The sequence below is a fragment of the Morone saxatilis genome, unplaced genomic scaffold (genome assembly GCF_004916995.1).
Source record: "Morone saxatilis isolate NCDOM2014 unplaced genomic scaffold, NCSU_SB_2.0 Contig7, whole genome shotgun sequence".
Lineage (NCBI taxonomy): Eukaryota > Metazoa > Chordata > Actinopteri > Moronidae > Morone > Morone saxatilis.
The window spans coordinates 3,801,887-3,815,418 of NW_023340246.1; the positions used below are offsets into that span (position 1 = coordinate 3,801,887).

The 13,532-nt window shown below is 38.7% G+C and overlaps 1 protein-coding gene across 1 annotated transcript in view; it reads right to left on the minus strand.

The window, feature by feature from the left end:
- Positions 1 to 8,289, minus strand: part of LOC118340930 (trace amine-associated receptor 2-like) — a 14,311-nt gene extending 6,022 nt beyond the window's left edge. Inside the window, exons 1-3 of the mRNA XM_035679093.1 lie at positions 8,279 to 8,289; positions 7,925 to 7,975; positions 7,800 to 7,879 (exon numbers count right to left, since the gene is read on the minus strand). Coding sequence (XP_035534986.1) covers positions 7,800 to 7,879; positions 7,925 to 7,975; positions 8,279 to 8,289 — 142 coding nt within the window. The remainder of the gene's footprint in view (positions 1 to 7,799; positions 7,880 to 7,924; positions 7,976 to 8,278) is intronic.
- Between the last annotated feature and the right edge of the window lie 5,243 nt (positions 8,290 to 13,532).

Below are 13,532 nucleotides of genomic sequence, written 5' to 3' on the forward strand. Positions count from 1 at the left end.
TGGCATGTGCTGATGTGTACAGAGGAGAAGAGAGAGAGAGAGAGAGAGAGAGAGAGAGAGAGAGAGAGATTTTTTTTGGCATCAGTCAATGTATGTTCTTTTTTCCAGATCACAAAACAAGTTGACTCAGCTGTCCTGGATTTGCAGAACTTATTGATGGACATGAACTTGAAGCTATAAGCAAACTGCTAACTGCTAGTAACAGACTCAGAGATTGAGGTATTGGCACTCCTGGTGGTCTTCAGCTCCTGTATTAGACCAAAACTGCCACGGTGGCCTTACGAGTTTTTAGAGATACATCTTGTAAACAGAGGATAAACTGAGGGCCTGCATGAAGGGCCGGTATAAGATAAATAAGGATGTTTATGAATCATGCAAAGCTGCTCTAGTGGAGTCTCAGACTAAGAATATATAGCTGGAAATTAGCATTATAGGCCCACCTGTTAGGGAATAAAGACCACGCCTCAAACTCATTTCATGCCAACTCATCTCCCGCCAACACTCTGACTATCCCTCAGCTTCAGGATAGCTGCTTGCCTGAAGCACCCACTCATTTAGCAAAATATACCCTTCCATATCTCCCCTCTCAAAGGTCTGATATGATTTCTACACATATCATATTCTATTTGCATCCCATGCCGCCGTCACCTGCAGCAATAAAACCAGGGAATTTACACGGGAACATTAGATCCTGAGCTGTTTTGCCACTTTTTCACAGCTCACTCTTCCCTTAATTGCACTTTTGCATTGCTCCATCCCATCCCACCACAACATGCACCCTCACTGCTTTTTTGCCTCGAGCCTCAGCTCCAAACAAACCTACCCCAGCCATTTTCTGCAGCGTGCCCTCTACAGCCCCTCCTCCATTTATCACCCCAAAACTAGCCAATATTCAGCCAACTACCCTAAGCCCTCTTCCCAAATGCGTTGATAAGAGAAGCAGACCAGTCCTCTACCAGGGCGGGAGGATGGTAATAAGTTTAACGATCTAGGATCCAACATTTCAAGCTGCCATTTTCTCCACATCTGCTACTGCTACTCCTCCTATAAATGCCACAACTCCGTCAGCCATCTTTGAGCTTTATACAATTGATAAACTGTTAAAAATATTTCTACTGATCGGTCCATTTTCCAGTCTACCTTTCACCACATTCAGAATAAGTCAGATTGCAATTTTCTTGAATATTTCCTGGTGGCAGGAAATATTCAAGAAAAAAAGAGACTCCCCATAGACCTATCTTCATCATCCACATTGCAGGCCAAAGACCCTGGTGGTCCAAGGCAGACATCAGTAGAGCATTCTAAAGTCCTTCCCATCCACCCCGACTACTGGCATCTCTTTGGCATCCTCTGGAAGGGTTCATACTACTTAGCTGTGTGTCTAACCTTCAGATGCAAGAGCAGCTAAAAATTGATTTTGATTCTTTGTCTCAAGCACTCTGCTGGATTTTGACAAATAACTAACTCCCATACATCATCCATCCCTTAAATGACTTTCTCACCATCACGGCACCATCTTAACCCCCATTAATGGTTTCAACACTCCTGCACATCCATGGAATTTTTCAGCATTATCCTTGAGTTCGTCTCACTGCAAGCTCTTGCCTACTGAGAAAGTCTATCAGATTTATTTACTAATTTTCTAAGTTTCCTCCTGGCTCACAGATGCACTAAAGAAAAACTTCTCTCACTGCTTGTCCACTTCAGCTACGCCATCCACATCACCCCCCAAGATCGATCTGTAAACTATGGTACCAGTTCCTCTCAACCTGGCATCTCATTCTTTTACAATGACCACATCACAAAGCAAGAAGACATCGAGCTGTTCACAGATGCAGCCCCTTCCGTAGGCTTTCACCCAAATTATCATTTCTTTTCTTCCTCCACTATTTGCAATCAGTTATCATAGTAGTCTTTTCTGAGGTCAAAAACAGTCCAAAATATCATTGCCATCTACTAGTTCATACAGAAGCTCACCCTAGCTTTGGCCCAGCACCAATTCATTATCTGAGTATCTCATATCCCAGGTCACAAAAACACAGTTGCTGACACACTTTCTTGCTTCTCATTCCAGAAATGTAGACAAATGGCTTTAACCCTCTCCCAATTACTATCCCACCGTTTTCAGCCACCATATTTAACTGACTTTGAAGAGGGAAAATTTGGTCACTGCTTCGGTCACTGCTTCGGTCACTGCTTCAGACACCATCCTCAGCAGCTCCCTGTACATCATACATACCTGACTGGGTGGGATTGGTTCAATGCTTTCAATGCCTCTCACAGCATTTAATTCCCTTCGCTTGATGTACTGACCCTCTCTGTAGCTTCATCACATTTATTCACTCAAACCTTAAGATTAAATCTTCCTTACTGGGCAGCACAGCTACGTACAGCAATGTTTTATTTCTCTGCTTCTGATCCTCCAGCATGGATAACTATTGAACGTACTACAACATCAGGTCTACCTCTTCAGTCATATTTGTATTCTACTCATGTTAAAAACTTAAGAAGCAGACAAAAAAAACCATTTGTAAAAAATACCCTCTCTGTTTGGCATGAGGGGCACGCCTATACAGGGGATACACCCAAGCTCTCTCAGTTTGCCCCAATATGGGGTAATGATAACTTTGTACCTGGTAGAGCAGATGGTGGATTTAAACAATGGGCTAACAGAAGTTTATGTAAAATAATTGACCTATACATAGACGGGAATCTAATGACCTTTGATCAATTGGTTTGTAAATATGACATACCTAGAAATAATTTATTTAAATACTTCCCTGGCCCTTCCCAGGCTCATTCCCTGGATAGACCTCCCATGTCAGCTTTACAGAAGTTTATTGTAAGTAATAAGGATGCTCGAGGTCAGCTGTCAGTATAGTATGGTATGTTACGATGCAAATCGAAGGACAATTCCCACTGTAGACTCAATGCATGAAGAGATGATTTAGAAATAAATATTACAGAAAATAAGTGGGAAAATGCTTGTCTAAAGGCACAAACAAAGACTGTAAAAACGGCACTAAAACTCATACAATACTAGTGGCTATTCAGAACTTATGTGACACCTGTAAAACTACATTGCTACAACCCCAACATTCCTGACAGCTGTACTAAATGTAGTGATAGTGTTGGCACTCTGTTGGCATGTGCTGCACTGCATGTGGGAATGCCAAAAAAATCCAGTCATTTTGGAAAGATGTAACCTACATGATTTCACATGTGACTAATATGGTGGTTCCACTTGAGGCAAAACTCTGTATATTAGGTATTTACCCTAATCACTTTGCACCGGGCCGCAAAACTGAACCCATGATTGATCTATTCTTGCTTCAGGCTATGAGAATGATTGCAGTGAGGTGGAAAAGTATGGACCGCCCTACACCTGGAATATGGTTACGGGAAATGACGTCATGCTTGGCACTGGAGAAATTCATTTATGTTGCCAAAGGGAAACTAAATAAGTTCACCGAGATTTGGGACACTTATATGCAGTTCCTGGAAAGTGACCAGACTGAAATTAATGATTAAATTTGAATGGTGCCGCTTGTGGAAGCTGGCATGCCTCTTATAAATAAACAGGACCACTATTGATTTTGTGTTTTATTTCATTTTCATTTCCACTTTTTGTTCTTGTGTTTGTTTGTTTTTTCCTTCCCTTAGTGTTTATACTGTTGAGGGTGGGGGGAGGGGGGATGTTCATAACGTTACTGTCCCTGTGACTGTATATTTTCTATGTGCAAAACAATAAATATATTGTTAAAAAAAGATTAAATCTTCCACCATACAAGTCTACATCTGCGTTATTAACTTTATTATCAAACTGTCCTCAGGGGCACCGTGTTCAGCCATGTCCCATCCACATATCAGTATGTTAATTAAAGGTCTCCGAAAGGCTGAATCACATCCTACACCAAAACCCCAAAATGTTTGAATCAGAATCAGAATCTCTTTATAGGCCATTCATCCTCATATATAGACAAAGTCCATAAATCCATGTACCTTCTGGTATTCTTCAGCTTTCTTCCACTGTCCCCCTTTTGTCATGCAACTATATCCGACATTTCCATTCATTCTTTTGACACTCTCATATACCACCTTAAATGCAGCAAGACCAACCCATCAACCTCTTTCAACTAGACTCGCACTTTTGTCGATTCATATCCATACGAGACTACATTAATCTGGCGAAATGTGAGTTTGCTAAGGCAACTGTTACCTACCTTGGAAAAGTGGTAGGCTGTGTTGCCTCCCTTTTTCTCACCAACCTAGAGCCAGTTGGTAACAAGTATGTATTCTGTAAATACAAGGGCGTAACTTTGGTTGACCACCACTTTATAGCAACCCAAAACACTTTTATCTTACATAATGAAAAATCTAAACGTATTTTTTAAGATCTTTTCATATCAAAAACTGAATCTTCACATTATGACTCATTTTTTTGTCTGAAACACTGTTTCTAGTCTGATTCTATCTTGATTTGGCTTTACATACAGGATTATGCATTGTTGGGTTTAATGGTTGTTAAGATATGTCCACAGTGAAATATCTCTACAACTATTAAAACAATTTACATAAAAATGTCCACAAACATTATTGGTCCCCAGAGGATGAATCCCTCTGACTTTTGTGATCCTTCCCACTAGTGCCAACATGAAGTTCACATTTTTAGGTTTTTGCAGCATTTCTTAACAACAGTTAAATGGACTGATGTACAATTTGGTGCCCAGTGGATGAATCCTATTGACTTTGGTGATCCCGGAACTTTCTTCCAGTAACCCAGCAGGTTACATTTTTCACTTATTCTAATAAATATCTAATAACTTGATGAATTGAACATTTTGTACAAACATTCATGGTTCCCAGGTTATGAATCCTACTAACTTGCTCTAGTGCCACCACGAGGTTCATAATTGTGGTTGTGGTGTGTATGTATTTTTTCTATTAATTTAAACACAAACTCAAAGATAATAAGAGAATATTATATTGAAAGTTTTACAATATTGCACATTCAAAATGCACAGTCAGGATATACATGTACATTTGTACATAGTGTGTTTAATCCATTTACATGATGGCATAAACTGGTAGCTCTTTATACTTCACTATAATAATTAAAAAATATATGAAACATAACACAAAGGTACAGGCTCTAATGACATGTTTAATCTTTACTGTGCCAAATTTTATCAGCACAAACTCTCTTAGCTACTTTCGCACTCCAAAGAATATGTCAAAGCATTTTTGAGTAAGCAAAAACAACAAGCACATCAGAAAAACTCATAACAGTCGCAAGAGGTTTAGTGGCCTTTCTCTCCATCTTACTGACAGTTGCTCCAGACATATTCTATTCTCATTTTGCTCAGCTGTCCCTTTTGTTCAGTGCTAATTAGCAAATGCTAACATGCTAAAATAAATAATAAACAAAGCTACTAGCATGGCTTAGTCTTGTTTTGCTTGGGCACTGTCAGATTGTAGGCCATAGGCAGCAAAATTCTATATAGTCTAATAAATGATGACATTTGAACAAAAACATTATAGGCTAGGGGTTGATTAGAGTAGAGCATCCGCCGCAGGCACAATGGTTACTAATTAAGCCACAGACATAAACCATCAATAGAAATAAGTTTTAGAATCCATCACAGCGATAACATGAAGATGTCGCTGCTGGAGAGCTGTCCCTTCTTGAGAGAAAACTTGTGGGGCAGGACTCTTAGAGTGTACTTGCAGTATTTTTGAGTTGCAGGCTGTTACTACAGCTCTGTGTTTAGTGTATTTCTAGCGTTTTTTTTCGTGCTTTTCCTACATTTTTTCTACACTATCTCCATCGTTACACATGAAAATAAGGACATGCAACTGGTGGGATTAGCTGACAGATGGTGTAATCCTGGGTACATTAGTGTTAAAGAGCAAGGCTGCACCAACGACATTGAGCTGCTAGCTGTTGGCATGCGGGCTTATTAACTGCGGGGACGTTATTGCAATAACAGTCCCCATTTGTACATGTATTGTACATCCCCCTTTCAGCCGATGCTACAGTGGCCTGTGAGCTCTTACACATTGTCGTTTTACAGCTGCAGACACCGCTCCCACAGTCCCTCCTCCTCATCTCCGGAGACTTCAACCATGCTTCCATGTTCTCCACTCACTGAATGCCACACCATGGAAAATAAAACATTGGATCTACTGTATGTATATAGTTGCCCCTCCCCCCAATTGGTCACTCAGATCACAGCCTGGTTCATCTGCTGCCTGTTTACATACCTTTAAACAATCCCTAACCACAAGGTATGTGAGAAAATGAGGAGATCAGTGAGGCACAGAGAAACGTTTTGACACCACAGACTGGGAAGTGCTTTGTGAGCCACATGGGGAGGACATTGACAGCTCACCCACTGCATCACAGACTATATAAACTTCTGTGTAAAGAACACTGTGCCTACGAAGAAGGTTTGGTATTTTTCCATTAAAAAGCCCTGGGTGACTTCTGAGTTTAAGGCCATGCTGAATGAGAAGAAGATACTTTTCAGATCTGGGGACAAAGAAGAGCTGATGAGTGTTCAAAGGCAGCTGAGATGGGAGATAAGGAAAGGAGAGGTCAGTTACAGGAAAAAGCTGGAGGAGTGCCTCCAACATAACAACACAAGGGAGGTTTGGAACCAGAGTTTAAACCTGTCAGAGACTCATCCACTCCCAATCCCTCTCTGGTCACCCCACACCTCTCCCCTCAGGGCAGCTGAGACAGCTTTTTTTGTACATCTTAACATGATACATAGTCCTACTGATTTTCATACATGCTGGTGAAACGGCACTTTGGGTCTGCTTTTTTAAACTTTGTAGGCGGCACAATCAAGCCACTTTGACACTTTCATGTGCAAAACTAACAACTAACTCTAAAATGCTGCCATTTGGGACGTGTTTTGGGAATTTGATATATGATCTACATGTGTACCACTTTTCATACTCGTATGTGAAATGTGTCGTTAGGGCTGCTCAATAGGGGGCAATGTCAAGCAATTTTCCCACACATATGTTTCGAGACCCGTAGAATCCCAGTCCAAACTCAGTAAGAAACATTTAGTTGATATGGTGAGAAGAACTGAAATCTGAAAGTTCACATTCTCATCCTTTTGCCCCCTTTAACACTATCCATAATATCACAGCATGATCCACAATGTTCATGTTTGAATAGGGCCATTAAAAACAATTAAATAAATCAGACTTGTGTTTAAATGCTAAAATACAACTTGGCCCTTGTAGAAATGATGACACACAAAGTGAAGTTTGTGGGGGGGTTTTGGTCAGAATGGGGCCAACACATTTAGAGTCCAAGGCAATAATAAATATTGAATATTTACTTATTAAACATTCGACCAAGCAAAATCAGGATATTGCTTGTTTTAGTGATTTACATGACTGCATGAACTGACAGCTCATTATAATGAGAAACTGACTGATAATGAGAAACTGACAAACTAACAGACAGAGGTTTGTGCCTCAGTCAGTGTTTCACGTTAATATGTGATTTTTATACAATAATGACAAAAAAAAACATAAAACATGACACAGAGGTAACATTACATGCTTAATCTTTACTGTGCCAAATGTTATCAGTAGTTGTATTCAGCACAAAGAATATGTCAATGCAGTTTTGAGTTAGCAAAATTACCTTGAAATATCTTTCTCGATATGATAATTCTAAAAGCTGATCTGAACCAGCTGTAAAAGAAAGCATAAATAAAAGGGTTGAGCATAGAATTTGATAGTGCAAGCCAGATGAATGTTTCATACACAGGCACTGGCACTGACACATGATTCAAAAACTGCAAGTTTGCACAGAGAAAGACAGGGGTCCAGCACATCAGAAAAACTCCCATAACTATAGCAAGAGTTTTGGTGGCCTTTGCCCTCTCTCCATCCTTACCTGACGTTGCTCCAGAAACGTTTTGTGTCTGGGATGCCTGCGTGCCTGTCTCTGTGCAACAAGGAAAATCTTCAGGTAGATACAGAGCATTATGATCGATGGGAGGTAAAATGAGAAAAAAATGTTTGCAAGTACAATATCACTAAAACACTTTTCTTTACATATTTCATGGTTTAATCCTGCAATCATAAGGCCAATTGCAACTAGAAGAGAAACACTCCAGCTCATCAGGATCATGATCACAACAACATGAACATTTATTTTAGTTCTGTATGTCAGAGGCTGACACACTGCATAATATCTGTCTATGGAAATACAACATAGGTTCAAAATGGAAGATGTGCTCAGTGTTACATCAAAGCCATCTCGTACTTTACAAAATAAATCTTGATGATACAGACATGAGGTTACAGAGAATGCCATGCTGAAAGGAAAAACTACAACTCCTACAAGCAGGTCAGCCACAGCCAGAGACAGGATGAGGTAGTTAGTAGGAGTGTGGAGCTGTTTGAAATAAATGATGGAGATTATTACAAGAAGGTTTCCACATATTGTGACAACAGACAATGAGCCAAGGAAGATATATAATAAAACACATACTGTGGAAGGGGTGCTTGTCAGTGTGTAAGACACTTTATCTATTTCATAACAGGGATGGAAGTAAACGTAAGAACGGTTGTCAGTGACTTCTGGTGCCATGTTTCTGGGTTCCTGTAAATTAAGTTTCCATTAATGATTAACAATATTAAAAAAACATCAACAACAACAAAAACTATTTGCCTTGTATAATATATTATTTCTCTAGATGAAAAGCGAGCGTTTCAGTTCATGTCTTACCTTTTAAACACGTAGTTCACGTATCAGAGATGATGGGTGTTCCTTTTTCCTGTTCCACTGGGCACAGTCTTGACTTTTATTAACCTTTCTCTCATTTACTATAATGAATACATTCTGTAATTGTCCAATCAATCAATCTTCTGTGCCAGAGCAAGATACTGTACTGAAGATGAGGTTAACTTTTTAAACCCTTTTTTGAATCCTTTCATTTCACCAAAGCTGCTAATATTACCATTTAGGTACTACGATCTTGGACATAACACCAAAAGTCTCCCAGCCAAATGTTTTTTATGCCTAACCCTAACTATTTAATATTTGAGAATGGGCCCACTCTGATCCTGTTTATGTCAGGTAATTATATAGTAATACTAATAGCTACAGTAACACTGGTAGCAGTAGTGGTAGTGGTAGTGACAGTTTCAGTCCATTCCCTCGCAACTCGCCAAATACAGTATAGCTTGGTCAGTGGCCCTACATAGTAGGTACCCCTCCAGCTTAATTTTTGGATGCTCAGTCTAGCATAAAGTTTTTCGCTATTCAGAATTCAGAGTCAGGTGACATGGTAAGAGTAAGAAAGTCTGTGTATGGAGGAGGGGATGTGTGAAACAAACAAAAGACTTTCACGCAGGAGACTGTAGTTCATGTTCAACTTTATTTTTAAAGCGCCTTTCAAAACTAAAGTCACAAGGTGTTGTACACTGCAAAAAGAATGTTTAAAGAGGAAATAACAATATGAAAAAAATAAAAACTACACAAAGGGCGAAAAATCATTACAAAACAAAGTACTTACAAAACAGCTACGTTTTTAGCAGCTTTATAAAGCTATCAACTTACTCTGCATTTTTTTATAATTAGGGCAAGGTGGTTTCAGAGGGTGAGAGCCACAACTGTAAAGGCTTAGTCAGCTTTGGTTTTAAGCCTAGATTTTAGGACCGCCAGAAGGCCTTGGTCAGTAGACCTCAGGGATCTCACCCAGGTCAGAGGACCCAGTACTTCAGTAAAATAAGGTGGTTCCAGCCAATGTAGTCCTTTATAGGTAAATCAAATTATTTAAAAATCAATTCTGCATTTGATGGATAACCAATGTAGATTGTCCAGCACCGCAGTGATGTGTGGCCTATGTCTGGGCGGAGCAGGTCTAGTGGACAACCAGGAGGAAGGGCAGAAGTCCGGAGCAGTTCTGGATGAGACACTGGTTGCTAGCGACGAAGAAGAAGCTTCAAAGGATGGGCAGGATGATGAGCATGATGACGACCAGACTGGCAGAACCGCTCTGGAAACCCCCGCCAAATGACGATCAAGGTATTGTTTCACCACAGACTTGTAACACAGGGAGTCGCTTCTTCACAGAATCCTTCTGAATTCTGCAACTCAGGAACAGATGATTTCTTCAGCTTAGGAACAATTGATTTCTGCAGCAACGAAACAGGTGAATGCTGCAGTTTTGGAACTGCCAAATGCATGTGGTGTAATTACTTTACAACTCAGCTGAACTTACTGCTACTGTTAATAGTATAAATATCCAGCAAAAAGCGACGTACATGCAACCGGCCATCCACAAGATGCAAAAGAAAAAGGGGTTCATCAGACCAGGTCACTTTGCTCTGTGGTCCAGTTCTGATGCTCGCATGCCCATTGTAGGCACAAAAATCACCTGACTTCCTCCTTTGCTCCTGTCATTATTACTACGGCCACTTGTTGTGGGGCACTTGCTGAAATGACTGATACGACTGATACTATCAGTTTTAACCAGAGTTTTAACCAGAAAAAGACTTGATGTGTGGACTGATGTGCAGTTGAATGATAATGCCAGCTAGCTTTAGAAAAATGAAGGAAGTACATAGTCAGCGACAATGAATCCAGGAACTGAACGAAAGAATCATCAACAAATTTAGTTGTGTTTTCAAACTCAAGCAGGCCGGAGAAGCTACGATAGATAAAATAGGTTCCTTAAAAAGAAAAGAATTTCCAACTTGTTGTTTTCACAACAACTTTATTTTGTTCTTTTTTATTTGTTTGTAACTATAACTATAGTTTATTGCTTTACTGTTTGTTACCCTGTGTGTACTTTTATCAATGTAATGTTTATTTTTCCTGATATTGGTATTAAAAGCAATATCATGGTTTAAAATACAAGTGCTCTTATGTCATATTTAAAAAAAAATTAAAGTTTAATACACGTTGATCCAAAGGCTCACTTATGTCTTCATAATTATGTCTCCAGTTAGATGATGTGATGCAAGAGTCTTCAATTAGAGGTGTGAATGATGGTGAGGTTGTTGGTCCCTGGCTGCATTTGGCACAAACACACACACAGCAGACACACACAACACACACACACAAAACAAATGTGTGGCCACTTAATGATCTGAATAATGACAGTAATACACCACAGAGTCCAATTTAACAAGGAGCAAACAAGAAATGTGAGAATAGCCCTCCTTATGGTCTAGGTAATACATTCTGGTTATTGACTGAAAATCAATCCAGAAGCTTTCTAAATGGTGTAAAAATGATGATTCAATCTTCTTTGATTTACGTCATGGTGTTATGTGCACATAGACAACAGAAAAATAACAACCAAATTAACAGTTGTCAATGGACTTTAATTGACCAGCTCACAGTGGGGGTTTCTGTCGTAGAGGGTCAAATGGCAACGAAAGTTAACCCTGTCAAGACTTTACAACCTATTGTTTCTATAATACTTTATGACAGATAGGAAACAAATAAATATGTTTTTGTTTCCGGAATATAGATTGTGCATACTGTATAGTTAAAGGTCCAGAGTGCAAAAAAATACATGGATGTTTTACTGATTCAGAATAATCTCCAGTATGCATCAGATCAGTCTACCTAGCCTACTGTGTCCCACAATGCAAAGCACCAGAACAATTACAACAAACAAAGTTTAAAATGCCAATTTCTAGTTTTGGCTATATATATATAGTACTACTATTATTACTTTTCGTTCTACTATTTAGTCACTTCTGATTATTTTTGGGACAAGACATCAACTGTGTAGATTTTGAATTTTGGCAGTTTTAGGAAAATTGATGGCAAATCAAAGAAAAATGGAAAAAAAAGTTGAGAAGCCACCAGACGCTCACCACAGCAGTCAACAGAGGCAGAGGAAGACAGGCATATTTAATTTTTGTACAGCTGTTATTCTATTATTCCAGAGAACTAGCTCCAACACGTTACTTTTTTGTCTTTTAGAAAAAGGAAGACATTGTCAATGACAAAAAAGACTTCTAAAAAGGTCATTTTTTTATACATTTATGTAATGCATATTTTTGAGTCTGTAACAAAGTGTTTTAAGAAGATTAATTTGTTGAATCACTTTGAAGAGTTTAAATTCATTTTTAACAGTATACTAACTTAACCTAACCCAAAAATGTCAGGAGTTGCAACCAAATATTAATTTTCCTACTATTGATTTTAAGTGAAATCTTTTTTCCCTTAGAGTGTCTACTGTGACAAACACAGTGTGATTTTGTTCTTGTGTTTTGTATTTATTAATTTTTAAGAGTATTGCATTTTGTTAGCCAGGTATTTAGTATCTTAAGCTCCCAATATTACATTTAAAGACAGAACAATAATTATACAAACACACAGATTAATACATTTAATACAATAGCTATTCACATCATAATAATTAACCATATGTTCACTTTAACCTATTAATTATTGTTTTAAAGGTGCAGTGTGTAAAATTTAATGGCATCCAGTGGTGAGGTTGTGAAGCTATGTGGCCGACACATAGTGTGTTTACATGATGAAAACTTACAGCTCATTACAATGCAATTCTGTTTGTGCCCCAGTCAGTGTTTTCCCTTCAATGTAATTTCTATAGCATACTTTAAAAACATACAAAACATGAAGCAATAGTACTAGTTTCAGTCTAATGACCTGCTTAATCTTTACTGAGTCAAAAATTAATCAGTAGCCTAGTGACCGTCTTTATTTGAGTTAGCAAAATTACCTTGAAATATCTCTCTCGATGTGATCATTGTAAAAGCTGATCTGAACCAGCTGTACAAGAAAGCATAAATAAAAGGGTTGAGCATAGAATTTGACAGTACAAGCCACTTAAATGTTTCAACCACAGCAACTGGCACTTACACAAGATTCAAAATCTGAAAGGTAAAACAGAGAAAGAAAGGGGTCCAACACGTCAGAAAAACTCTTTGTGTTCTGGATGCTGCGTACCTGCCTCTGTGAAGCAAGGAAAATCTTCGGGTAGATACAGATCATTATAACCGCTGGGAGGTAAAATGAGAAAAAAGTAGAAGAATTAATAAACACTTTTCTTCAAATGTTTTATTGTTAAATCCTGCAATTATCTGGCCAAAAGTCTCCTGGCCAAATGTTTTTTAAACCTAACCTTTACTATTTAATATTTGGGAATGGGCCCACTCTGATAGGTTTACGTCAGGTAATTATATAGTAATACTAGTAGCTACAGTAGCAGTACTAGTGGTAGTAGTGACAGTTTCAGTCCAAATACAGCAGCTTGGTCAGTTGTCCTATGCTTCAAACTTTGTTGGTACCCCTCTAGCTTAATTTGTTTGTAATTCTAGCATAAAGTTTTGCCATTTAGAAGTCAGAGTCAGGTGACATGGTAAGAGAAAGTCTGTGTATGGAGGAGGTGATGGGTGAAACTAACCCAGGACTGTCACACAGAAGACTGCTGTTCATGTTCTATTTTATTTTTAAAACGGCTTTCAAAACTAGAGTTACAAGGCAAACAATTGAAACAGGAAATAACAGT